Below are 26,274 nucleotides of genomic sequence, written 5' to 3'. Positions count from 1 at the left end.
TGTGGCCCTTCTTTTTCTCCTGCTCTTGTTTTCTTCCTGAGCTAAAAAAAAGCAAGGCTTGAGTTCAGAGCCCGGAAGGACTGTTGTTGAGTTTAGGAGACCAATCTGAGCATTTGAAATTATTGTGGCTCAAGTTTTCCTCCTTTTCCCTAATGATAAGAGGGATTAAACTAAACTATATATATATATATATATATATATATATATATAATTAATCTTAGAAAGAACAGTCTTTTGTTCTAAATTCTTAGAATGAACTGTTGGAATGGATTCTTAAAAGAGTCCATTGGATTTCTCACAAGCATAAAAGTTTCAAATAGAGGTGGAATTTTTTTAATCAAGAAAAAAAATTGGGTCTATCATTCACATTCAGATTATGATCGTTATGTGCATACTTTAACCTAAATCAAAATCAACAATATGAAAAGAAGAAAAAAAGGTTAAACAAAATGATTTTTGTCATTGTATTTTCTGATTCTGATGCTTATCACCACTAATAGCAAGAAAGATTCTGATTGGATTACCATCAATCCGAAAAAACTAAGTTGTTAGAAAAAGACTCCAATATATATTAAGTTGCAATATGATGTATTAGATTTACTTATCAAAGATTAAAGATTTAAAATATTTGACTTAGTTTGGGGTAGTACAAATTTTGACCATTGATAAACAAAATTTTGAGATTGAATTCCATTTTCACCATAAAAAAAAAAAAAAAAAACTTCTTGAGCACCAGATAGAGATGAGATAGAGAGAAGGGATAAAGTTTTAGAATGACATCTTCCACCAAACAAAAAAAAAAGAAATTTTGGTCAAACAACTCAGTGGAAATATGCAACCTGGAAGTGAAACTATTGCCAAAGCAATATGTTTGAAGGATTAGAATCGATGCTATCTACATAGGAAATCTTGTTCCTAAACTCATCCTATCGCCAGAACATAAAGACCATGCGAACTTTGCTGTGTGCTCTGGAATGACCTTTTTGCCCTTGCAGTCAAACCACCAAAAACTATAGTACCATGATCTTCATGACCTCAGTGACCCAAAACATTGATCATGAAGAAGTTCCACCACAAATGAAATGAAAAGGTTTACATGACTATAAATAAAGGCATAGGAGGAAGAATGTGTGGAGGAGAGTGAAGGTAGAAGCAAACTTTTCCCTCTCCTCTCTACTGCTTTCAACCATCTCTGAAACCAACACTGGCATTCTTGGTGGTCAATGAGAGGTGGGGTTTTGTCTTGTCAGGCCACTGATGGTAAGAAACAAAAGTTTTCTTGGTTGAGCAATGCACTGTGCCTGGCTCATGTTTGTTGCAGGATGTTTTTTGTGCATAAGCAGAATAACCAATCACTTGTTCACAGAAATTAATTATCAAAACTTTTAGACACCAGGAAGATTAATCAACTAAGATTTATGTTTAACTTAAAGCTGGAGCAGCTTCAGAAGAATGAACACTGTAAGAACAGGTAGCATTTAAGGTTGAGCAAGCTGCAGTAATGACAATAATATAAAGAACCAGAAAGATATCACCCAATTTTTTTTATGAACCATAAAAAAGATTCACATCAGCTGATGGAAGTTAATAGAAGAAAGATTTTTATCACAATGTTTGAGAGCAAGAACTCGAATTTCAACTGGAGAAACCTTGGCAGGTAAACTTCAATTAAAACAGAGGCAGATATCAGGGTTCTTACGAACTTGCAGAAGAACACATCCAATGTGCCAAATCATAAACAGCAGTAGCAACACAAAGATGAAAGTATAATTGAACATATCAACTCCTAAACAAAGAGCAGAAATTAGTTGGATGAGTTTAAGATTGCAAGGAGACTAGAATCAGAATAAGATTACAATTTTAAAAGGTATAAATCACCATTACATTACACAAGCATGAGAGGCCAGCCATGAAAATATAATTGAAGATATAAACTCCTAAACAAAGTGGAGAAAATATCAGGATGAGTTTAAGATTGCAAGGAGACTAGAATCAGAATAAGATTACAATTTTAAAAAGTATAAATCACAATTACATTACACAAGCATGAGAGGCCAGCCATGAAAATAGAATTGAAGATATAAACTCCTAAACAAAGTGGAGAAAATATCAGGATGAGTTTAAGATTGCAAGGAGACTAGAATCAGAATAAGATTACAATTTTAAAAGGTATAAATCACAATTACATTACACAAGCATGAGAGGGAGCAAGAGGGAGAGGAACAGGATATTTAGACATCAAATCATCAAATCTGCAAAGAATGCATTCTACTATTATTCCAAAAGGTGCAGCCAAATTCAACTGAAATTTCAAAAAATCCACTATTTAGCAGATTCACCGACATAATCTGTCACCATTGTTAAGAGCAGAAGGTAAAACTCAGCATTTATTTATGCATTTCTTTTGGAACATGTACTATCAAACGTAGACCAAGTATCGGTGTATCAGATATAATGACACCACAGCAGTATCATAAAAATGTGTACAAGAGAATAGGAACCAGAAATACACATAGAAGATAACAATTTTGTTTTTTTTTTCCCCACCATTTAATTGCTTGCAGATGCACAGTGCAGTAGGATCTATCAAACCAGACTTTCTGCCAGCATTTAATGTATACCAAATCATTTTTACATGATCCAGACTCACTTCCTTTTACCATCATTAACCTGCAGAAGAAAAAAATCAGTATAGATACCAAAACACTTGAACAAATGTACTGTTCACTTTCTTATATACAAAAACTTATATCAGCCCCCTTCAGCAAATAATTGTTGGCATACATGTAAAAGGATTTTTTTCAGGAAAAAGGTGAATTTATGAAAACTCTTGATTTTGTAAATCAAGAAGCTTGTCTTGAGTAAATCTAAAAATAATATTTGTTGATATCAGCACTTAACTATAATATGCATTCATTGGTACTGTGGCAAATGGATTCACCAAAACCAACAAAATCCTAGCACCAGAAAAAAAAATGCAAAACAAACACACACCCCAAAAAAAATAGCTTCCAGTGTCAAGGGAAAATTTAACAGATAGTACATGCATATTTTGACAACATTAATAAAGTACGATACAAATTGTGTCCCAAAATCCACTTATACTCCAGGAACCACAGATACAATCAAGAAAACAGTTTAATACAGCACATGAATAGAAATATTAAATAACATGGGTAGATAAAGTAACAAATTTCAGAGTGATAGTGCTTCCAATAATATAAATTTTACAGGCCTTTGAAGCAAATAGATTAATCATCATTAACTGCAGGCTTATGTTTCTGAAAAACATATATGGAACAGGAGTAGAGACCACGGTACCTCACTAGTTACTACATTGCCATCTCAGCTTGCAATGCAGCAAGTTCGTCTTCTTCAGCAGTATTTTTCTGGGGAGCAAGTCGGGCTGGTACTCTACCAGCAGGAACATGCACTGGAGCAGAAGGAGCAGTTGTAGCAGGCTGAAGAAGCTGTTCCTCCAACTCTGCTCCCTCCAACTCTTCCAGTTCTGCTTCCAATTCATCCTAGCATAGCAAAGTTTAAATTGTCAATCAAGAACAAGGAAAAGAATACAGAAGAAGATTGATCACAGCAAGGAGGTATACTTCATCAAAATCAGCTGCAGCTCCAATAGGAGTGGCTAATGCTTCCTGAATTTGTTTCATGTTCTCTGTCTGTTCATTAATCTCGTCCATAGTCTTGTCAACATCATCAATATTACTAAAAAGAGAGCAAAGGAACAACAGTCAGATTCATGCCTCTTGTTTACTGTTGCACAAGATGTCAGAAAAAACAAAACTACAGTAAGGAGCTGGAAAGGCAAAAATGGCCAGACCAGCCATACACAATTCAGAATCAGCATCATGTAATGGAACAATAAGTCGATCAAGCCAGTGTGAAAGCAAGTTTCAGTGTACATGACAATAATCAGTTGTTACTTGCTTTTAAGGTCTAAAGCCTAGCCATTACAACAGAAATATTTCAGAGAACATGAACAAATATGAAATTGAAGTCATGTCTACTTACGTTGCTTTTTGCATAGCCTTCATTGCAGCTGCTCCAGTTCTCAATGCATCAACAGTCTCTGTTGTAGCTTTTGCACCTTCCAACATTATCATCTTAAGTTCCAAAAAAATAAAGACATGATCAGAAAATGATTCAGCAAAAGAAACTCGGAAGCATATCATGGAAAATCATTAACATCTTCAATATCAATCAGTACCTGATCGTGAATCCTCAACTGGAAGTTTCCAAGTTGCTCAACTTGTTGCTCATAAAGTCTCTTCCTCTTCAAGCATTGTATAGCAGCTAAATGGATGAAAGCAGAAAGATTATTAATAATTTTGGGCATGATAAATAAAAACAAAATGGCTTTTACCACAAGGCAACAGGCTATAATAGTTGTAATAAAGTCCATATTGATTTTTCAAATTTTGTACAATGTAGGAAATTTCTAAAAGGTCAATGAAATATGTCATGAAAAACATAATGACATTATTACTAAGAATCTTTACATAAATATCATTTAAAAAAAGGACATAATGGCATATGCATTGGGTCTTGATTTTCCATCCATATACCAAAAGAACATCAAAATTTACTAAAAAGTTCATAAAGTTAACTACCCTTTCTTTGAGCAGTTAAAAGTATACTCTTAGTCAAAGTTATCAGAATCAAACCATGAAGCGCCTTGGGTCGCTGGATCACTAGTCAGACCAGTGGGTCAACTGGTTAAAATGCATATTTAATTAAAATATAAAAAAATTAAAATTACATATAGTAAAAATCTAAAATATTAAAATTAATTAAAAAAGGATCAAATTTATACAAATGAAAATAAAACTTTAGTTATATAGAAAAAGATAAAAATGGTATCATCAACCAACATTATAAACATAAATGTTTATCTAGATAAAATGTTTAATAACACATGATAAAATTTATGCTAATCCAATTCAAAATCAATTGTTCAATGATATAGAAGAAATAATTTGTCCAATATCATTGTCATGACTTATTAACAAACACACATAAATTTTTGATCAAAATGGACACATTTTTAGTCATCAAAATATTCATTCGGTAATTCTACCCCACAATAAGTCAATTCCTTATTATAATTTGAATTTTCAAACTCAGTTTTGTTTGTTGCAATATTTGTTGCATTCTTTAAATCCAATTCTACTTTTATAGCTTTCATGAGGTCTAACTTGATCTCTCTCATCTTCTTCTTCATCATCACTGAAATCCAAGTCATCAAGATTGAAAGTTATTAATTTTAATTTATTTCTCATATTTATCCTAATTTAGTGACTGATGTAGATATCCTCTTAAACAAATAATAAGAAAATTTTAAAGATATTGAAGTAATCTTTTGTTCTCTTACAAAACCAAATCAGTTGTATGCAAATCAGTCGATTCATTCGGGTTATCAAGAAAGCCAGTCAATCGGTTCATTCTGGTTTTCCAACACATCTAATCCATTAAGTGACTCGGACCAGTTAATGATCTAGTTTCCGATTTTTCAGGCCCGACCATCTGGTTCGGTCTGGTTTTGATAATTATTCCTTTAGTTATCAAAATAACCCAAATACCCCCTTTTATATATGCCCTTGTGTGAAATGGGGCAAATCCAACCTAAGGAATATTCAAGGGATTATATTGAATTTGGGTATATATGTCATTGCCGTTGTGTCACGGACTTAGCTGGTTTTGCCTAAGTCATGCGGCACCCTTGCGTGTCCGTCCGCAAATGTCAGCCTCCCCGAAACCTCTCATAGTCCCTTAGGACCTACAAAAGAGAAAACGTCTCACTCGGGATCCACAAGCAAACATTTCCGAAAACACTTCATAGACAATGCAAATTACAAACAGACTTTACAAGCTCTGAACAGTTGCACAACAAAGGGTCAAAATGATCCACTACAGACCGAAAATCTCTCACAAGTGTCCACATGACACAATCTTTATTTACAAACCTAAAGCGACCACCAAACCCAACTAAAATAGGACTATTAAGCCTTCGGCCGTCCCTCTACATGCTGTGCAAAGCGTGAACATACCAAAAGACACGGACATACATAAGCATTACATCAAACATCCTGTTTAGAAGTTTGTCCGTGACAGTTGGGTCATCATGATTTTAATAAATAAAATCATGAAACATACAATCTACATACGTATCTGCATTTACCTTACATGTCATTGGATAAGATGGTAGGTACAAAATAAGTAATTAATCATTTATACAAGGAGGTCCAAGATTTTAGGTTGTGTCACTATTAATTGTCCATTAGAGCCTGTCTTCGTTGTATTTAGTTTTGCTGAGTTCCTTTGCTTCAGAATATGTTCAAATAAAGTCTAAGGATTCTAATTAAGCCATGTTATGCGCACAATGGGGAACAATCAAAGAGATTGCATGTGATGAACTTCCACCCACAGATCACACTTCTTGTAAATATTAATTATATTGGTGAAATTGTTTGAGTCAGCATTTTGAATCTTTAGCTAGATATATAACATAGCCTTAACTCTTCATTGGAAAAAAAAAACCAAGAAAGATCATACCAACAGGTAACATTGGCAAAAACCAACACGTGTTAACATTACATACTTTTACAAGCAGATCACAAATCTTTACCTCTCTTATTCTTTGCTCTGGTGAACTCTTTAGCCTTTTCAACCTCAGCAGAAACCTTCTTTAGGAGGACCTTCTCCTTTTTCTCAAGCATTTCAAGTGTCTAAAATATGAGAGTAGCAATTTAGAACTAACAATGCATAGCTGCAACTGTGATAATAATAGTTTTCCCAGTTCACATAGAAGAAAATAAATCTCTGATGAGTGAGAATGAAAACATTTAAATGCATATGCACAAAGAACCACTGTAAATGCGATCTAACCAGCTCTCCTAAAAACATTCACATCTATATAGCGAGCTTACAAGTTGTTAATGTCAAAATGGCTAAACACACTCCCAAGTGACCTTTAATTTGAGATGGAAGTTGTAAATCTTTGTTAACAGAACTCCTTCTTGAGCAAATTGTCCAGAACAACAATTCATCTTTACCTATGCTTCAAGCAAAAGAGTTCCATGGATTTGTAAACAAAATAATTCAACAAGTTTTTGGCAAAGAACAAGGCTTCTTATCCTATCTTCAGATTCGTCAATCAAATTTTTTTAACTAAGATAGCCAAACTCATTGTATAAGGAAAGATAAAGGAAAAACAAGAACAATTCAATTAGAAAAAGGTGAAACAAAATTTGATCACCTTTAATTTGACTGGTGATATTACACTTAGTAAAGCTCAATGGCAGGAAAGAATCCATGTGGCCAACTTGGGATCTATGAGTCCTGTGAATACTATTTGACTTCAACAACCTAGTTTCTTTTCTTTTTTTTTTGGTCGTTTGTTGACCCCAGTGATATAGTAACTTGGCTATGTCTCGAGTCTCTTGGCTAGAGCATCATTACTAATTCCTTAATTCCTGTAAGCCGGTTGGATTTTAACTTAAAACAGAAGGATTAAATCACTTTCTCATATGGATTATATCCTAACATTAAAAACTTCAACTTTTGCCAGTGCTGCTCTGTCAGAAAATCATTTGGATCATGTAGAGCACTCCATCTACATCTACAAACAGCAGAAGAAACTTAATGATCTGGATGATATTTTTTAATCTGTAGTTATGATCATATGCCCAGCCTCAGGAAAATAAAAAAATAAAAGAGATACCAAAGAACCTAAGCCGCACTCCAAATTGAGTTCAAGAACATATCCAAACTATATATATATATATATATATATATATATATATATATATATATATATATATATATATATATAACATGAGAATTGAACCCAAGACCTTGCAGTGGATTAACAAAGTTTTTATTGACAAACCACACCATGATGATTTTCACTCGTACAATGATCATTAATTCATTATAATAGACAAAACAAAAAGATAGAGGATAAGGACTTTTCTTTCCTGTCTCATCGACCCACAGTCCATGGGTTTTCCAGTAGTGTTGTCGGGATGATTATAAACGGGCAACAATCTTGAAATGCAACCATACTCACACCATAAAATATCCAAACAGACATTAAACAGAAAGGCAACAATCTTGAAATGCAAGTATACTCACACCATAAACTATCCAAACAGACATTAAACAGAATTCATGATCCTTGAATTTCTACTAATGAAAAATGCACCTATGATATAATTACATCTTTATCAAATAAATCGAACCAAAAGAAGGACAAATTAAAAGTACCTCATTTAATTTATCGAGGGTGGCCAAGGTACTGGTTTGCTCCTTGGGCTTTCCAAAAAGCCTGCCAAACATCTTCGCCGGCTTCTAAATAACAAGTCCCTGGAACCAAAACAGAGATTTAGCTCCAAATCCCCAATTCAGATCCAAATCACAAGTTACAAGATCGCTCTTTGATCAATCCATAACATCCCATACAAGATATATCCTCGTCGAAGCGAACCAAATCGATAAAAAAAATGCTAAACAAGGCAGGGAAAAGACGTATTGGCAGATTATTTAATCCAATTCAATCAATACCGATCTCAACACGAACCGCGGAAAGGAAACTGATGGACCGGCCTTTGCGATTAGGGCTTCGACGAAGGCGATCGATACGATTCAGAAGTATGATACTAGTGGAGATAGAGAGGACCCCTTCGACGAAATTGGAGCGAAATGGGGAAAAAAGGGGGCCGCGTTCCCCACATATAGAAAGAGACGAAGGAGAACGATAAGCTTACTCTAGTTTATTTAATAAGTACCCTCTTATTCTTTTCACTTGTTTTTGTCAGACACATGAAGTGGGTGAAACAATAAAATCATAAAAAGTAAATAAGGAGTGCAAATAACGGAAGAGGCTAAGCGTCAGAGTCGGATGGGTATCATTTAGGATTCAAACCCGAATCCAACAAGACACATTTCTGGATCCAATAAGGATCGAGTGCGGGTCTGACTTGATAGTTTGAATGTTTTATAGGCCATGAACGTATCTATTCAATTAATTTATCCTAAAAATTCTCGGAAAAAAGCAAATTTATCAGAAGCTAAATTATTGAAATTAATATTAAAATAAAACTAAATTAACTTTAATGACTTATGTTTCCTCCTAAAAGTTTTGGTTGACTTATTTGTCCTTATAAATCTGGTGGTTCGCATATCTATTCTTTCACTATTTGAAAATAACATATTTCCCTTTCAAAAATTTAAATCGATCCATATTTGTAACTCCAACCGATATCCATTTAATAAGTCTGGTCCTATAATTCTTTCACATCATCTATTTCTTCTTATATTGTTTGTTGTATTTATCTTATAGATAGTTTTATTTATGTTTTATTAAAAATATATCCATATACACTGTTGTTAAAATTATATTAATATCAATTGAAGTTTAAAAAATATTATGTTAAATTAAGTATTCAAAACATTAATATATTTTTTCAAGTTATTAATTAATTTAATTAATAAAAATTAATAATTTATCAAAAGATTTATAGATTAATTATATATTATCTTTTGTAATTAACTATCTTTAACATCTCAATCCCTATACTTTTAAAAATTATATTAACTATCCTTTGTTCTAACAATTTTTTTTATTTTTAATTATATAAATTATTATTTTGATTCTATATTAAAATATTAATATTTTATTTTCATAAATATAGAGATCTTAATATAATTTTTAAAAATATAAATATCAAGATATTAAATGTAACTAATTGCACGCATAATATGCTGAGAAAACTTGCAGTTAAAAACCAGATAAAAGGATAGGATGTGCCAAATATCCTCTGCCTTATTAGTAATTACAATATGTGGCAGGGTGGAATGTGCTAAATGTCGTTGTTCTTGCCCCTACTGTTTGCTACTTTTAAGCCTTGGTTATGTTTCCCATTTGGCTTTGCCCGTCTCTCTCTCTCCTCCGCGAGCGGCGGTCTGGGACTCTGGGGAGAAGCAGGTGAGCTCCTTCGTCGCTTCCTCTTCCATCAAACCTTAATCGGTGATCGCCATGCTCTCCGCAGCGACCGTTCACTCTGTCTCTAGCCCGCCATCTGATCTCTTCCATTAGCCGATCCTCCTTTTGCTCCTCTCGATCTGTTGTTTGTGAGGGGAGAGGGCAGCAGCATCCTTTTCCTTTTGGTTTACTTTCTTTTCAAGTTTCACTAAGTTTCGTGTCCATTACAAGTTGTTGGATGCGATCCTGCGATCGCTTGCTCATCCTTCCGTTTTGGCTTCATCTTTTACAACATTTACAAGATTTCCATATGTTAATGCTTCATTTTTCTAGTTGGTTTCGTAGTTTCACTTTCGTACATGAAGAAATTGTGGCGTACGCACTGATAGTTATACGCTCCTTTGTTATCCTTTTGTTGGAGAAATCAAAGCTTCGTTACCTTTTCTTCTATTTTGTAGGTTAATTAGTTGTCACTTTTGCATTTGTTCACAGCATCAGCAATGGCTTCGGAGAAGATAAAGCCAAGAGGTATACAGATTATCCGAATGAGTGTTTCTTAAAGAATATATATATATATACATATATATATAAATATATATATGTATACATATATATGCATATATATATATATATATATATATATATATATATATATATATATATATATATATATATATATGTACATATACATATATTAATATTCCTCTTAGATTATTTTAGCTTTTTCTTTGCTCATTTTTATGCTTTATTGTAGTCCCTTTTGTGGTTTTTGGCTTGAATCAAGATGCAGATTAGATGAAACAAGAGTTTTATAACCTAATTGTATGAGCCTATCTAGGCTTGAGCTTCGAGCCATATCAAACCATTTACTGCAGAATTTTCTTTGTCGAGTAGCAGTAGGTGGAAGCAAAATGGGACAGTTTGTTGCTTCAAGATTTGTAGCATGCATAGGTTGTTTGAGAATTCAGTCTTAGTTTTGCTCCAGTATTCATTTCTGGAGTTTTTTTAATAATTATTTCAATTTCTATGAACAATTGTTGCCATTTATGATTGATACTTGGAAGAGAAGCATCCTGACATTACTTATATCTGCAGACCTAGATGCTTAAGGCATGCTGGTTTTTATCTACTATACTACCACTTCCTGAGCATCAGTTAATAACACCAACAGAATAGACAAGGTTATATCCTGTGACCAATTGAGTTACTCTATGTAACTTTGCAAGTTAGTACTTCATGAAATTGAATCAGAAGAGTAATGTAGACACAACAATTAGGATCTCGAGCATCACTTATCTGAGACTCAGTGTAGCTGTGATGTAAGTTATTCAAATAAAGGAAAGATTTTATATTTACATGCTTTTTCTTTAAAGGTCGAGAGCCAAAATTCTGTATTTTGCCAAATGCCAAGGAACATATTTTCCCTCTTTTTTTACCAATTTCGTAAGTTCACTTTTCCATTTTATCAATTCATGAAGATAACTGATAGGTAACAAATAATGTAACTAAACTCCTAAGTCTTGGAAGATTATATGATTATGTTTGTTTTTGATGTTGTATGTATAGCATGACTAGTCTCAAGTCGACCAGAATTCATGATTTTTCTAGGTTGGTCAAATTAATGATCAACTTGATAGAAAGCGATATTATAATCAGTGATCTGACTATCAAAGTGATTATAAATTCTCTAGGCTTCTCCCTTTATTGTTAATCATGAGATTCCATATTCATTTACCTATCAATTATGTGGCACATAAATAAAAAATACAGGACAAGTTAGTGGACAGGCAAATGGGCTTGAAGTGTCATGATATTTTATGTGGATACACTTTAGAGGGTATAAATTAAACTTAGATATTTAGATAATTTAATTTTTTATTCTCCTTTGTGATTTTTGAAAGATTTTAAAATAGTGACATAACAGCAGATCGACCTGAGGCAAGCTGGGCTCTCTCTATATATTTACAGATTGATGCATGATAAATGGTCTTGTCATTATATAGTTTTAAAATATTTGATGGTTATATCTTGTTTTGCTATGTTTGTCTTGTGAACAGATGTTTGTGTTGTTGGTGTTGCACGCACACCGATGGGTGGGTTTCTCGGTGCTCTGTCTTCTTTGTCGGCAATGCAACTTGGGTCTATGGCCATCAAATGTATGATTAAAGCTATTATCTTGCTGACACTTTTATTTCCTTTACTTTTGTAACCTGTTTGACATACTGGAATGTTGTTGTGATTTCTCAGATGCTCTTAGAAGGGCAAGCATTGATCCAGCCCTAGTGCAAGAAGTCTTTTTTGGCAATGTCTTGAGTGCAAATCTAGGTCAAGCTCCCGCTAGGCAGGCTGCTCTAGGTGCTGGGATACCAAATACAGTTGTCTGCACCACTGTAAACAAAGTCTGTGCATCCGGAATGAAAGGTAAAAATCTGGCCAGCTTGAATAAGTAGGTTTGGTAGGAATGTCTCATGAGTGACGTACTTACTTTTCTGCATCACAGCTACAATGTTTGCAGCACAAAGCATTGAGCTGGGTATTAATGATGTAGTTGTAGCTGGTGGCATGGAGAGCATGTCCAATGCCCCCAAGTATATTGCGGAAGCACGGTTAGCCACTTGGATTTCCCTTTTTCTTGCATCTAGAAATTTGGTTCTGCATATGTAGCCAATCATGAGGACTGCTACTTAGATTTTTCTGGTTTACCTCTATGTAAACAAATTGGGACAATCATTAAATGTGACACATTGATTTTTTATCATGGATGCTTGCTGACCTTTACTATTTCTGTGAAAAATAGTACGTAAAAAGCATAAACAAAAAAAGAAGTTTTATGGTATTCTCATGTGTCCCCCCTTCTAACTGTTACTGCAGGCTCCATGACATTTGGGCATATATATATGTAGATATATAAATAAGTTCTGCGATTATACACATTGGACTTTATTCTTTATTCATGTTTTATAGGATTTGTTTTCACAAATTCATAATTGTCAAAGGGCAAGTCATCTACAATTAATAAAAGACACTTTTGAAGTTTCTTGGTCCTTAATTATTAAGTTGAAATGAATATCATCTGATTCATGTTAGGTTTGTCATAGGTAATCCTCGATCTCAATCTGACATTGGTTTTTTGTTGGGACACTTAATTTGATGTGTTGGCAATAGGAGATCATTATTCTATGCTTATCTTGACTCTGATAATCTTTTTGCTATGTTTGAATAAACACAGAAAAGGGTCTCGATTTGGACATGATAGTCTTGTTGATGGGATGCTCAAAGATGGTCTGTGGGATGTCTATAATAATGTTTCCATGGGAATATGTGGTGAAATATGTGCTGATCATCATTCAATAACAAGAGAAGAGCAGGTGATTTTCTTTTTTGTACCTTTTTAGTGTCCTTTCATGTTAGTTTTACAACTAATTTATGAGACTTATAAGGCTTGAATTAATTTTTTTATGGAGCATATATAGTTGGATATTGCAAATTTATCAATTACATGGTTGCACATTTTACCATGATTGTACTTTTTGTATCATCATACACACATGCTTGTGTTTTTCATATCTTTTCTTGCATTTGTTCTTAGTTTACTTCATACGGTTCATTGGATAAAAACAAATAGATTCAACAACAACAACAATAAAGTCGTCCCAACTATTTGGGGTCGGCTACATGGATCTATTGTCATCATTGAGGTCTGTAAAAAACTATATACTAATTTAAGTTCATAGTACTTAAATCTTTATTTATAATTTATATTAAAGTCTTTTTAGGTCTTCCTCTATCTCACATCATATTATTAATATTAATTATTTTACCTCTTCTGACTATCGCATCCAGAGGTATCCTCAGCATATGCTCATACCATATTAAACGATTTTCACTCATCTTTTCTTTTATCGAAGCGATACCTAGTTGTTCATAAATAAAAGTATTTTTTCTATTTTTACAAATAATTTCACACATCTATCTCAATATTCTCATCTTGACAACATATACTTTTTTTGTATATGGTTTTTCTTAACTGCTTAATATATATTAATAAAGCATTGTTGGTCTCACAACTATCTTATAATTTTTTTTTTTAATCTCGAATGTATCCAATGATCACACAAGACTCTTGATGCTCCTCATCATTTTAACGATCATGTTTTTACTCTATGAATAATATTTTCATTGATCTCTCCATTTTGTTGAATAATTGATCTAAGGAACTTAAAACTTTTACTTAAAATGACATCTTATCCGTTAATTTAACTATATTCTCTTGTCTATTTCTAGAATCACTAAAATTGTATTTTATATATTTAGTTTTAGTCATACGTAATCTAAAACCTTTAGTTTCAAAGGCTTGCCTCCATAGCTCAAGTTTATAATTAATTGCACTTAGACTTTCATCAACTAAAACAATATCATTAGCAAATAACATACACCAGGGAGGTTTATCATGAAAGTGACTAGTAAGTTCATTCATTATCAATGTGAAAAGATATGGACTTAATGCGGATCATTGATGTAATCCAATGATAATAGGAAACTTACTAGACACACTTCTTATAGTTCTAACACTAGTAACTACATTATCATACATATCTTTGATAACATCAATATAATTAGTGGATATACCTTTCTTTTCTAAAACTTATAGTAATAAATCTTTAGGAACCCTACTATAGGCTTTATCTAAGTCAATAAAAAACATATGCAAATCTTTCTTTTTCTCCCTATATTTCTTTATTAATTATCTTAATAAATAAATAGCTTTTATGGTTTATCTTCCGAGCATAAAACCAAATTAATTTTCAAAGATATTTGTTTAAAGCAAGGATTGAAATTTCGTACCGTACCGGAGTTTCGACATTCGCTCGGTACAGTACGATACTGTATACCAAGCGGTATACCGTTCGGTATAGGTATATATATATATATATATATATGTATGTATGTATATATATATATATATATGTATGTATATATATGTATGTATATATATGTATGTGTATATATATATATGTATATATATATATGTAAAATAAAAATTCGGCGACGTCGCCTCTCTCTTCTCCCCAGGCTCAGCAACGTCGCATATATATATATATATATATATATAGTCCGATAATAGGCGGTCCGTGTACCTGTCTGTTGATGGACCGGTACGTATCGCCCGTATCAGACAGTATTTTTTGAAATTGAAGACCTTGGCTTAAAGTCTTATCCTACTTTTGGTAACTCTTTTCCATAGTTTCATAGTATGAGTCATGATTTTAATTCCTTTATAATTTAAATAATTTTGTATGTCATTCTTATTTTTGTAAATTGACACTAAAAAACTCTTTCTCCATCCATCAGGTATCCCATCAAATCTCATGATTTTGTTAAATAAACTAGTTAATCAAGCTACTCCCTTATCCTCTAAACTTTTTCAGACCTCAATAGAGATACCATCAGGCCCATGCTCTTAGCTATTTTCATCGTCTTTAATGCGTCTTTTACTTCATTAGTTTTAATTTTACGAATAAATCTATGATTATTAAGTCTACCATTATTATTTATCGTTAAATCTAAGGCCTATGTGGAATATTCATTAAATAATTTATAAAAATAATTTTTCATCTTTCTTATCATTAATAAGTATTTTTTGATCCTCATCTTCAATGTATCTAATATTACCTAAATTATTGTACTTTTTTCCTAGCTTTAACAATTCGATATATATCTTTTTCACCATCTTTAGTACCTAGTTTATTATAAAAGTTATCGTAAGTTTTATATCTTTGTCATACTAATCACTATTTTAAGCCTCTTTTTTAGATTCTTTATATCTTTTAAATTTTTTTCTTAGTTCTATAATTTTGTCAATCTTTAAAACATGATTCTTTAGTAAAAATTATTTTTTAAACTTCCTTGCACCACCACTAACTCTCTCTTAAGGTGATACCTATACCTTTAGTTTCAACAAGAATCTCTTTTGTTAAGCTTCTAATGTTATTAGTTATTGTAGTCCAAATAATATTAATATTATCCTCATCTAAGTTCCAAGTCGCCTCTCTTTCCACCTTATTCTTAAAATTGTTTACCTTATCATCTTTAAAATTTTATCATCTAATCCTAGTAATATTTTCTACTATCTTTTTTTTATTTTTTCTTGCATTTTTTATGGTAAATATATAAGACCATCAACCTATGTTGATTCGTCAAACTTTCGCCAGGTATAACTTTACAATTCTTACAAATAACTTTGTTTACCTTTTTAATGACAAAAAAGTCTATTTGACTATAGTTGTGACCATTCTTATAAGTAATTTAATGTTCATCTCTCTTTTTAAAGTGAGTATTTACAATTATAAGATCATACGAAGTTGCAAAATTCAAAATCATACCACAATCTTTATTTCTCTCCCCATAACCAAAGCCCTCATGTACCCCTTTGTATTCATCATATGTTTTCCCTATATGACCATTTAAATCTCCTCTAATTATAAGTTTTTCGATTATAGGCATTCCTTGAATGATATCATATAAGCTTTTCTAAAATTTTCTTCTGGTTTGATCATCCAACCCGACTTGAGGGGCATATGCATTAATGGCATTCAAAACATCTTATCCTTTCATAAATTTTAGAACTATAATTCTATCTCCAAATCTTTTTATATCGACAACATTGTTCTTAAAATCCTTATAAATAACAACTCTTGCACCATTTCTATGATTAACTTTTCTAGTATATCAAATTTTAAATCTATTACTATCAATTTCTGTAGATTTTTCCCCTACCCACTTAATCTCTTGTAAGCAAATAATATTTATTCTTCTGATCATAGTATCTACAAATTCTAATCCCTTCCCTGAAAGTGTTCCAATATTCCAAGTTGCTAACCTAACACTTTGTTCTGGGACTAATTTTTTTACTCCTATTGGTCCAAAACAATGAGAGAACCCTTACCTACTTAGCGCCACATCCGGGCGCCGATGTGATGAATTGCTTTTGGGCGACCTCCTAGCCCATCATTTGTAACTCGAGGCACCTAGGTGGTGAAGGTGTCTTGTGTCACTTCCGGGTGACTACCTAGCTCTATACTGAAATCAGTTAAGATTCATATTCATTAGCTCTGACATGATGACCTAGCTTTATACTGAAATCGGTTAAAATCCATGTTCATGACGACCTAGCTCTATACTAAAAACAAATCAGCAGACTAAAAAGACTGCTTGTGCCTTGTTCCTGTGTGTGCTGGGCTTGCAAAACAAGTTGTAGAATTTCCGGGACTAGGTAGTTCTTGGAAGCTAGTAATTAATGATAGAACTCTAATAATCTGTAGGATGAGCAGATGTTAGCAACAGAAGATATGGAAGTTCCCGGATTTCCTCAAAGCAAAACAGAGGTAAGATGCATAACTTGAACTGGCATATGGAGTGAATAAAACTTATGATGGTCAAAGGATTCCATTTGACTAACCTTGATAGTTGATGCACATGGATAACTTAGTAAACTGCTAGGTCTTTTATCAGGTAGGCTACAAGACTCCAAACCAGCAATTTGTTAAATGAAGGAATCTTAGGAAATCTTAGTGGTTGGTACTTCAAGAACAAACATATTTGATAAAAAAGGGCAAGGATATTTGTGTTACAATTCAACTGTGGGGCATCAAGAGTTGCATTGGAAATAACTTCATGTTTTGGCTTCCTCATTGTTTATGCTGTCAAATTACATGGTTACTTGGTACCTATAGAGAAGCACATTACAGATGAACTGCTTTTCTTTTTTGCCATAAAAAATTATTTTCAAATAGTCGACTTCTATTGTCAGATAATTGTGATCACTATATTCGGTTATGTTCTTGGAGTTCTTAAAATGATGGATGGATAGGATCATTAATGTTTATAATCTAAAATCCACCCATAGGAAGTTAGGAAGGCTAATTTGAAATGAAATATAGTCCTTGATTATTGTCTGAGGCATAAAACATGTGTCGGCTTAATGAATTATTGTATAACCTGGTATTGTTTCATGAATAGCTTGCTAGTTTGGCTTGGCCAAACACATTTATACTAGCTGCTAACCTGATGCTGACACAATATTTTGTTATCACACTTATGAGCAAAAGGCACTATGACATGTTTCTCCAAAAATAAGCAGGTTGTCAGATAGTTTTATTTTTCCAAAATATTTTTGACCTTTTTCCTTTGTGCTGTTTGATATCTAGTTCCATATATTTTTACAGATTGTCATGTTAACAATACTACAGTGTTCCTTGGTTCTCGATCAAGATCTTCATATATTTTGATCCTTTGTTTTATTACCTTCAATTGAGTGTCATTCCATCTATGCAATGTAGTGCAATTGTCTGTAGGAAGCGGAACCGTATATATTTATTTCTGATTTTCTTGGAATTGAGTAGATTTTTTAATTATCTGAAAGGCTGAGAAATGGATTGTCTTCTAAAACTTGACTGATATGTTATGATGTTTTCAGCTCATCAATTGAAACTGTTTAATTATTATCTAAATTCTGAAGTTGCTTCAAGGCCATGATTATAAAGTAGCTGTATTTGTCTCAGAATTATGCAAAAAAAAAAAAAGTTTTTGGCAGTTAAATGCTTGAATTGCCCTCCCTTAACTGAATGTTTTTGTTAGATCTACCTGGTTTATATAATTATAGAATTTGTTTTACACGTCACTTTCACAGAAGCATGACTTCTTTATCTTCACTATGCTCCTTTAGGATGCTTATGCTATTCGAAGCAATGAGCGTGGAATAGCTGCTCGGGATAGTGGTGCATTCATATGGGAAATTGCTCCAGTTAAAAATCTCTCACTATGGTAAATTAAAATGAAAATTTAATACTTGAAAGTTTCACCAATTTCCTTTGTTGCCATGTTTTGTAGATTGAAGTTTCTGCAGGCAGAGGAAGACCATCAGTGATTATTGACAAGGATGAAAGTCTTGAAAAAGTAAAGTCCTCAAGTTGTGGGAGCAAATGTTTCTTAGTGCAATACAACACTTCACATACATCATACTACAGTAATGGATTTTGTATGCATTATTAATGGAGAAAAGTTCTAGATAGTAAGTTTTTGAAGTTTTTCCAGTAGTAAACACAACCCATAGATTAGATTTTTTAAGATGACATGTCAATAGAAATGGGTAATACTGAATTATTATATTATGTTTTATCATGTTTTCCAGTTGAGCATTCTTTGTTATCAAAATTTAATAATTTTTCTTTGTGTACAATTTGACAACAAGACATTGATATTTTTAGAATTTTAAGGTCCTTACTTGACACCAAGAATTACAATGTCATGTACAATGCTTTAGTGCATAAGCTGGTATGAAATTATAAAAAAATTTGGCTGAAACTCTTCACAACAGATAAGCAAAAGAAAAATACTATACCTTACCTTTAGCTTTATATTTTCAAAGAAAACTAAATATCCTCTCTTTTAAACTTAGAACTTTAATAAGTAAACATCTTGTAGATCCCGTCCAGAATTAATGCACAAAATTGGAAGCACAATGTTGAATTATCAGATAACTCTAAAAATTCAATGTCTGTCAATCTTGTTTTGAATGGTAATTTATCAATTCTCTCCATGTGAAGATCTTTCTAGCTTCTTTCTTAAGTTACAGGTAATTAAGAAATGAGGGAAATATGGATGTGACTGGTTATCATTGAAAACAAATATACTTCTTTAGAGAATTTAAGGATAGGCTCCTTCATCATGGTTAGACATTAAGTTCTGTTGCAGAGCATTTGATTTCTGTGTGAGCAACAAGAATTCTGGATTAACATCATGATGATCATAGGATACAATATGATGAAGAAGCTGACGTTCATTCCTTAGGATCAAAGATCCTGGTTACACATGAAATTCTGTTTCGTGTGTTTGATTTTTGTGACACCAACAATTCTTTATTACCATCATGATGATTATGGGAGACAAATATGATGATGCTAACCTTCAATCCTTAGGATCTAAGTTTCACGACAATGAAAATTGACACATCCATGGTCTGATTAGGGGTGAAATTTGTTCAGATACAGAGTGGAGATATACAAACATGCAAAATATGATACTGAACAGAAAATCATCTTACCTTTTGTTGAGCTACGGATACAAATGGGATATTTAATCAGAATCTAACTGAGATTAGTGTGGATATGTATATGAATATTTTGCATGAATAGATTTTTTAGCAACAAATATTTAAGTCAAATCGAACCTGTCAGTGATATCTTATGGAAACATAGACCAGCAAGCAAATGTGAGAAGGAAAAGATCCATTTTAAGAAAGTAAAAAAAAAACATTATACCTAGAGAAATAGAGTAAATACCTTTTTATGTCAATGTAGGCAAGTATATTTAGATTATCAGACACAAATAGAACTGAATTTATATTTCATCCGGAAAATTTCATCTGACAATTTACATGTAATTGTGGACATTTTCTGGACTAACATGTGTAACATATGGATGGTAGTTTCTTACTATCCTTATGTTTTAACATGTCAAGATAAGTTGGATTTGATATGACACAAGAGGCAGTTCTCCAGAATTAACAAGATACTATGAGAAAGTAATATAGTTCATGTCATTTCAGTTCATATCTATATTTTCTAAATGATTGACTCTGCATCAATAGTCAAGTTCTCATCTAGATCAAAATATTAGGTGATGACCAGTGATTCAATTTTAATAGTTTAAGCAAATTAAGAATACAGGTTTAGGTAGGCTTTACTTTTACTTTTGCTATTAGTCCCTTCCAATCAACACCATCTTTAAAGAAAAACACTTGAATATGAGAAAGAAAAGGTTCAAAGTTATAAGCTTGACTTGAAGGCCAAGAAAAAGTGAATGGAAAGAAATTCTTTCGTGTGTTTACCTTTCTTATCTGGTTGTATTTAGAAAATTTAAAACTTAACCGGATTAGTGAAAATGCAAACCCTACCATCAGAATATTCTTTTATTAAAAATCACTGATCATGTATCCTTGTGGATGTATTTATGAGTTCTTTATATTTTTATATATTTTGCACACTGAGTGTGTATGTTTTTGTTATTTTTCTTGCATGCCTAGTATGGTGGTTTTGTTATTAAATGCCAATCCTTCTTATGCATAAATCTTTCAGTAATTCTGAGACAATATTGTCTATATTTTCTGTTTGGCTAGTTTGATCCTGTAAAACTAAGGAAGCTCAGACCAAGTTTTAAGGAGAATGGTGGTACAGTAACAGCTGGAAATGCATCAAGTATAAGGTATTTTGTTGTTGTATTATTTGGACTATCTTTTTTTTTATTACACCATTGCTTCTATCGAGTAAGATGATCATGGTAAGTAATTTATTTTGTGTTGCAAATCCTCTTTATGTGATATTTCTATAGCTAGGGTTCTTTTGATGATTGCAACTGTTTTTCTTTTGTACTTGTCAGATCCTTTGCACCCTTTTGGTTTCACTCTTTATCTAAAGTTGCATCTTAAATTTTAAGAAGATTTTTGTCCTTCCATTCATTCTTAATGTTCTATAGAGCGAGATAACTCCACCTTAGAAGAGCAACACATACATTGGTTTGATTCTTCCTTTCACAGGGTCTTGGATGCTGACATTTAATTAATATGTATGAGAAGACCTTTCCAAGTCTTTTTTGTTCATCTTAGGATATTGTATCTCAATTATCATGGGTAACATCAATCTTCTTACCTTTATTCTATGAATCTAAGGTACTTGTATTTTTATCCCTAGCATGATTTAGTTTGACCCAAAATATACAAAATATGTAGAAGCCTTCATTACATGTGAACCTGTTAGGTACTTTTATGCTTATGTGCCCTTATATGTATCTTTTGGGTTGTCATTTATTAAATTTAAAACTTGCAGTAAGTGTTGTTAATATCCTCATCTAACTATTATTAGCTTGCTGATAACAAGCATACCGTAAAGTCATTTTATCTGTATGATTTATATAATTGACAAAGTTCCATTCTTTTTATGACTTTAATTTTTGGACTTTATTGATATAACCTTGATCTGATTGTTATTTGTTGCTGTTCATTTTTAATCTTAGTCTAACTCATTGCAAGTTAATCATAGGAACCTGTTTCGGTGCCATTTAGTTTCATATACTTATTAATTAATATTTTGGTATAGTGATGGTGCCGCTGCTTTGGTACTGGTAAGTGGAGAGAAGGCTCTAGAACTAGGACTGCAAGTAATTGCAAAGATAAGAGGATATGCTGATGCTGCTCAGGTATGGACAGGAAGAAATAAGAGCCTTTTTGTCATAGTTAGTAAATGTCATAACACACAACTCATAAATGATTTCCTCATGTAGGCCCCTGAGTTGTTCACTACAGCACCTGCACTTGCAATTCCGAAGGCTATTTCAAATGCTGGCTTGGAGGCATCTCAAATAGATTTTTACGAAATAAATGAAGCTTTCTCTGTAAGTTATTCAACTCCTAATATATTTTGAATCCACTTCTTTCTGTCTCTCTTTCTCCCGATCTCTCTCTTTCTTTCGTTCTCATTAACTGCAGGCTAAAAGTTGTTCTTTTTCACAGGTTGTTGCCTTGGCAAATCAGAAGCTTCTATCTCTTCCTTCAGTGAGTTATATTATTTGTCCTTTTATGTTTGATCCCTTCTGTGTTAGACCTTTGGCTTTTGTTTTTCTAAACATATGTGCAAGAAAAACTAGCTATTCAAATTATTTTGTTTCTTTTTATGGTTGTAGAATCATCTTACTGTTAGTTACAGTTCTATCAATAATTTGCTTATCCTATTTGCTTCCTGGTGCAGGAAAAAGTTAATGTGCACGGTGGAGCTGTATCATTGGGACACCCTCTAGGTTGCAGTGGAGCTCGTATTCTGGTTACCTTGATTGGGGTATGCTTGTAAGCTTGATTTGACATTACATGCTTCACTCCTCCTTGAAAACCATCTTGGATGCCAGTAATCGCATGTTTTCATATGCCCAAATGTAGTAAATTTCATGTGCTAATATCTTATTGTATTGGTTGTAAAAAAAACCATCTGCTTCTGTAACTTTTATTACATAAATATGTTTGGCAAGATGCTGGTCTAGATATTCACTATTAAGAAGAGGACACTTAGGCTTGCCTTTCCTATTTGTTTAGGTCCTGAGAGAGAGGCATGGCAAAGTTGGAGTCGCTGCTGTCTGCAATGGTGGTGGGGGAGCTTCTGCACTTGTCTTAGAGCTAGTGTAAGTATTTTTAATTTTGGTAAGGTTTAGTGTCTCTCGATCATTTTTCTAGGAGCATTCATGGGAATACATGCATGTTTAGTCTCATAAGCTAGTAACAGAAAACTTTGTTGATTAACTAGAACATGAGAAATATTCTCGTATCAGGAATCTTGTATGGCTGTACTGTGCTTGTATAGGTGCATATACTAAACACAATGGAAGATATGTTGTCAAGATGAACTCAGAATTAACATGTGTATATATAATTAAAGAGTATAGTGAAGTTTGTAGAGGATGACAAGTGCTCTTCTTTGGGGAATAGACCATAGAAATCTTTCCTTTGGACTTGCTCAGAAAAATGAATATTAGTGATATTTACTTGCTACAAACTGAAGCTTAGTCAAAACCCTTGTTACAAACTGAAGACAAAATATATGGCAATGAATAATGAATATTAGTGATATTTACTTGCTTATATTGCAGTGAAAAGGACAAAAAGATGGACACAATATATAGTTGAAAGCAAGGTTCACCGTACCGTACCGTACCGGCGTTTCGATCAAACCTCGGTACGGTATGGTACGGGTGTACCGACCGGTATACCGAGGTGTACCGAGCGGTACACCCTGGTGTGTCGAGCACTGTAGCAGTACTACAGTGTTTCTACAGTACTTATACAGTACTGCTACAGTACTGATACAGTACCGGAACGGTAAGAGGCGGTCCGCGTACCGAAAGTCTGTCGGACCGGTACGTACCGCCCGTACCGGGCGGTACTGTTCGGTACGGCAAACCATGGTTGAAAGAAATGATCATTGTGATAGCCTGGTCTTTCTTTATGTTGCGATTAGAAATCTTATGTTTTGTTGTTAGCTAAAGAAAATTGCACTTTTAATACATATAGAATTCAAATAAGTTTCAGATATCATATATTCCTTCTAATTGCAAGGAACAGGAGTAGAAGCGGACATGGGTGTGGGTGTGGCATTGTGCAAGCAGCAACATTTGAAAAATAAAGATAGGAAGCATACAATAAAAAAATAATTACTATTAAAATTTTTAGGAATAATTTTGATTTGTTTTATTATGTTTTTCCTTTTCATTTCTTCCTTTCCCTTTTACCTTTACAATATTTTTCCCTTCTCTTCCTCTTCCTTCCGATCTTCCCTTTCTTCTTTTTTTCTTTTGTTCTTTTTTGTCCGCCAGAAGATCTCATCCGTATGTCAAAAACATTTTATTCTCTCACATTTTTCCCCAGCTGAAGAGGTGCAACAGGAGTGATTACTTGGCAGTGGTGTCAAGTGGTCCAAATTCCATTTATTATCCCCTCCCTCCTTTGTCATCGCTGTGACTCTCCTCTGACTTACAGGAAAGTAATTCAGAGCCAATCGATGTTTTGAGAGGTGCTTCCAACAGCAAAGATTTACCTCAAAAATTTGTTAAGTTTCACAAGCTCCGTCAACATAATTAACAGTTCCAATCTGATTTTTGAAAGGACACAAGTTGAACTTTTTGTTAATATCCTTTCTTCTCTCTCCCTTGTGTGCCATCTTTGATCACTCTTCTTTCTGAACTGTTTTCCTTCCCATCCTCTCATTCTCTTTAGTTCTCTCATTTTTCTTTCTTTGTGGTTAAAAAGGATTAGAAGAATAAAACAGGTGGGTAAAGGATGACAATGGGTAGGATATGGAGGTGGGGATTTCTGTCTTTCAAATTTTGACGATCTTCATCCTTGGTTAACCATGGGCATGTTCTAAGGTATTTTTCTGTTTTTACTGGTATTCATGGTTATTGAATCTTTGAAGTTCTAAATATGAAATTTCCAATTTTTGCAAGAAATTGCCTGCTGTTAGAATGCATGCCTTGTTTGTACTGGTATTCATGGAAATTTTTGAAGGTCTAAATATGACTATCTTCATGAAAGTTCTTAATCCTGATAATTTACACACACTCAGAATCTTGGTTGTAAACCTTGTTTCTCCAAGTCTGCATGCTAAACTTAAATAGATTCCTTTAGTTTCAGAAAGAAACTACTGTCATATCAAGTGGTTGTCATTACCTTGTTACATTCTTCTGTTTCGTCTGTGTATCAGATGTATAAATTAATCTATTTTTCAATTTGCGCTACTAGGATTCTGAAGATATTACTGTCCGTATTCACAATTATGAATGTGAAACATTTCCATTTCGCTGCTGCATCTTAACGTTTTCTTCCCCATTTCCAGGCCTCATGCAGGACATAAGCGGTCATTGTTGTGAAGCATGTTGTCAAATTTTAAGGCCGAGTGAAATCTTCCATCGTGTGTGTGTGTGTATATATATATATATATATATACATATATATATATATACATATATATATATATACATATATATATATATACATATATATATATATACATACATATACATACATACATACATATACATACATATATATATACATATATATATACATACATATATATATATATGTGTGTATTTGTATATATATGTATATGTATATATATATATATGTATATGTATATGTATATGTATACAAAAAGAGTGGGATTAATATGGTTGTATGTTCTTATTACCCAATGCTTAATAAGGTATAGAGAGAGAGAGGTGGGGGGCGCAAAATTTGCACTTGGCAGCGACTCAGAATGTACAGGTGCATGCAGCAGCTCCAGATCCCTATGCAACTTGATGTAATCACTGTAACTCTACATGAATTAATTTAAGCATGCTTTAGTCGAACTTGTTGTTAGTGATGCTTGAGTAAACTTTGGAAGGAGATGATATTTGAAGCTCAAATGCAACTTCCTTTCCTAACAAATGTGTATCTATCTATCCTTTGCGTGTTGGGATGAAGAAAGGTAAACATTAATCAATGACAAATGATAAAAGATTGTAACATACAATTTGGAAGATTGATCAATGACAAATGATGTGTCCTTAGTAACTGAGAAAAAAAATGATTGCATGACAAATATATGATTTGATGTAAATGTATGTATTTGAACACATACATTGCATTAGTTAAGAAAGGACCAACTATTATAATGTTGTAAATTTAGATATTTGTT

General features: G+C 32.9%; 2 protein-coding genes across 4 annotated transcripts; one reads left to right on the top strand and one right to left on the bottom strand.

The window, feature by feature from the left end:
- Positions 1 to 2,369: 2,369 nt before the first annotated feature.
- Positions 2,370 to 8,761, bottom strand: LOC103984134 (vacuolar protein sorting-associated protein 32 homolog 2). Of its 2 annotated transcripts, none has more exons than XM_009401583.3 (8): positions 8,578 to 8,761; positions 8,281 to 8,379; positions 6,641 to 6,740; positions 4,223 to 4,308; positions 4,027 to 4,118; positions 3,606 to 3,720; positions 3,322 to 3,524; positions 2,370 to 2,670 (listed from the first exon to the last, which is right to left on the bottom strand). In XM_009401583.3, exons 2-7 carry the CDS (start codon positions 8,350 to 8,352, stop codon positions 3,333 to 3,335), a joined length of 657 nt encoding a protein of 218 aa, XP_009399858.2. In that variant the 5' UTR covers positions 8,353 to 8,379; positions 8,578 to 8,761; the 3' UTR covers positions 2,370 to 2,670; positions 3,322 to 3,332. The 2 variants fall into 2 exon arrangements, with proteins under 2 accessions (XP_009399858.2, XP_064948576.1); XM_065092504.1 differs by having other exon boundaries at positions 8,594 to 8,745.
- Positions 8,762 to 9,919: 1,158 nt separating this feature from the next.
- LOC135585696 (acetyl-CoA acetyltransferase 2-like) lies at positions 9,920 to 25,585 on the top strand. 2 transcript variants are annotated; one of them, XM_065092502.1, is made up of 15 exons: positions 9,920 to 10,000; positions 10,456 to 10,525; positions 12,055 to 12,153; positions 12,245 to 12,418; positions 12,498 to 12,603; positions 13,227 to 13,365; positions 18,723 to 18,800; positions 18,887 to 18,952; positions 21,174 to 21,259; positions 22,150 to 22,249; positions 22,334 to 22,444; positions 22,563 to 22,604; positions 22,798 to 22,884; positions 23,136 to 23,221; positions 25,429 to 25,584. In XM_065092502.1, the coding sequence occupies exons 2-15, from the start codon at positions 10,498 to 10,500 to the stop codon at positions 25,460 to 25,462; spliced, it is 1,236 nt and encodes a 411-aa protein (XP_064948574.1). In that variant the 5' UTR covers positions 9,920 to 10,000; positions 10,456 to 10,497; the 3' UTR covers positions 25,463 to 25,584. The 2 variants fall into 2 exon arrangements, with proteins under 2 accessions (XP_064948574.1, XP_064948575.1); XM_065092503.1 differs by having other exon boundaries at positions 9,931 to 10,000; positions 10,490 to 10,525; positions 25,429 to 25,585.
- The last annotated feature ends 689 nt before the right edge of the window (positions 25,586 to 26,274 follow it).

Source organism: Musa acuminata, chromosome BXJ2-1 (genome assembly GCF_036884655.1).
Source record: "Musa acuminata AAA Group cultivar baxijiao chromosome BXJ2-1, Cavendish_Baxijiao_AAA, whole genome shotgun sequence".
NCBI classification, from domain to species: domain Eukaryota; kingdom Viridiplantae; phylum Streptophyta; class Magnoliopsida; order Zingiberales; family Musaceae; genus Musa; species Musa acuminata.
This window is presented reverse-complemented; position numbering and strand designations above follow the sequence as displayed.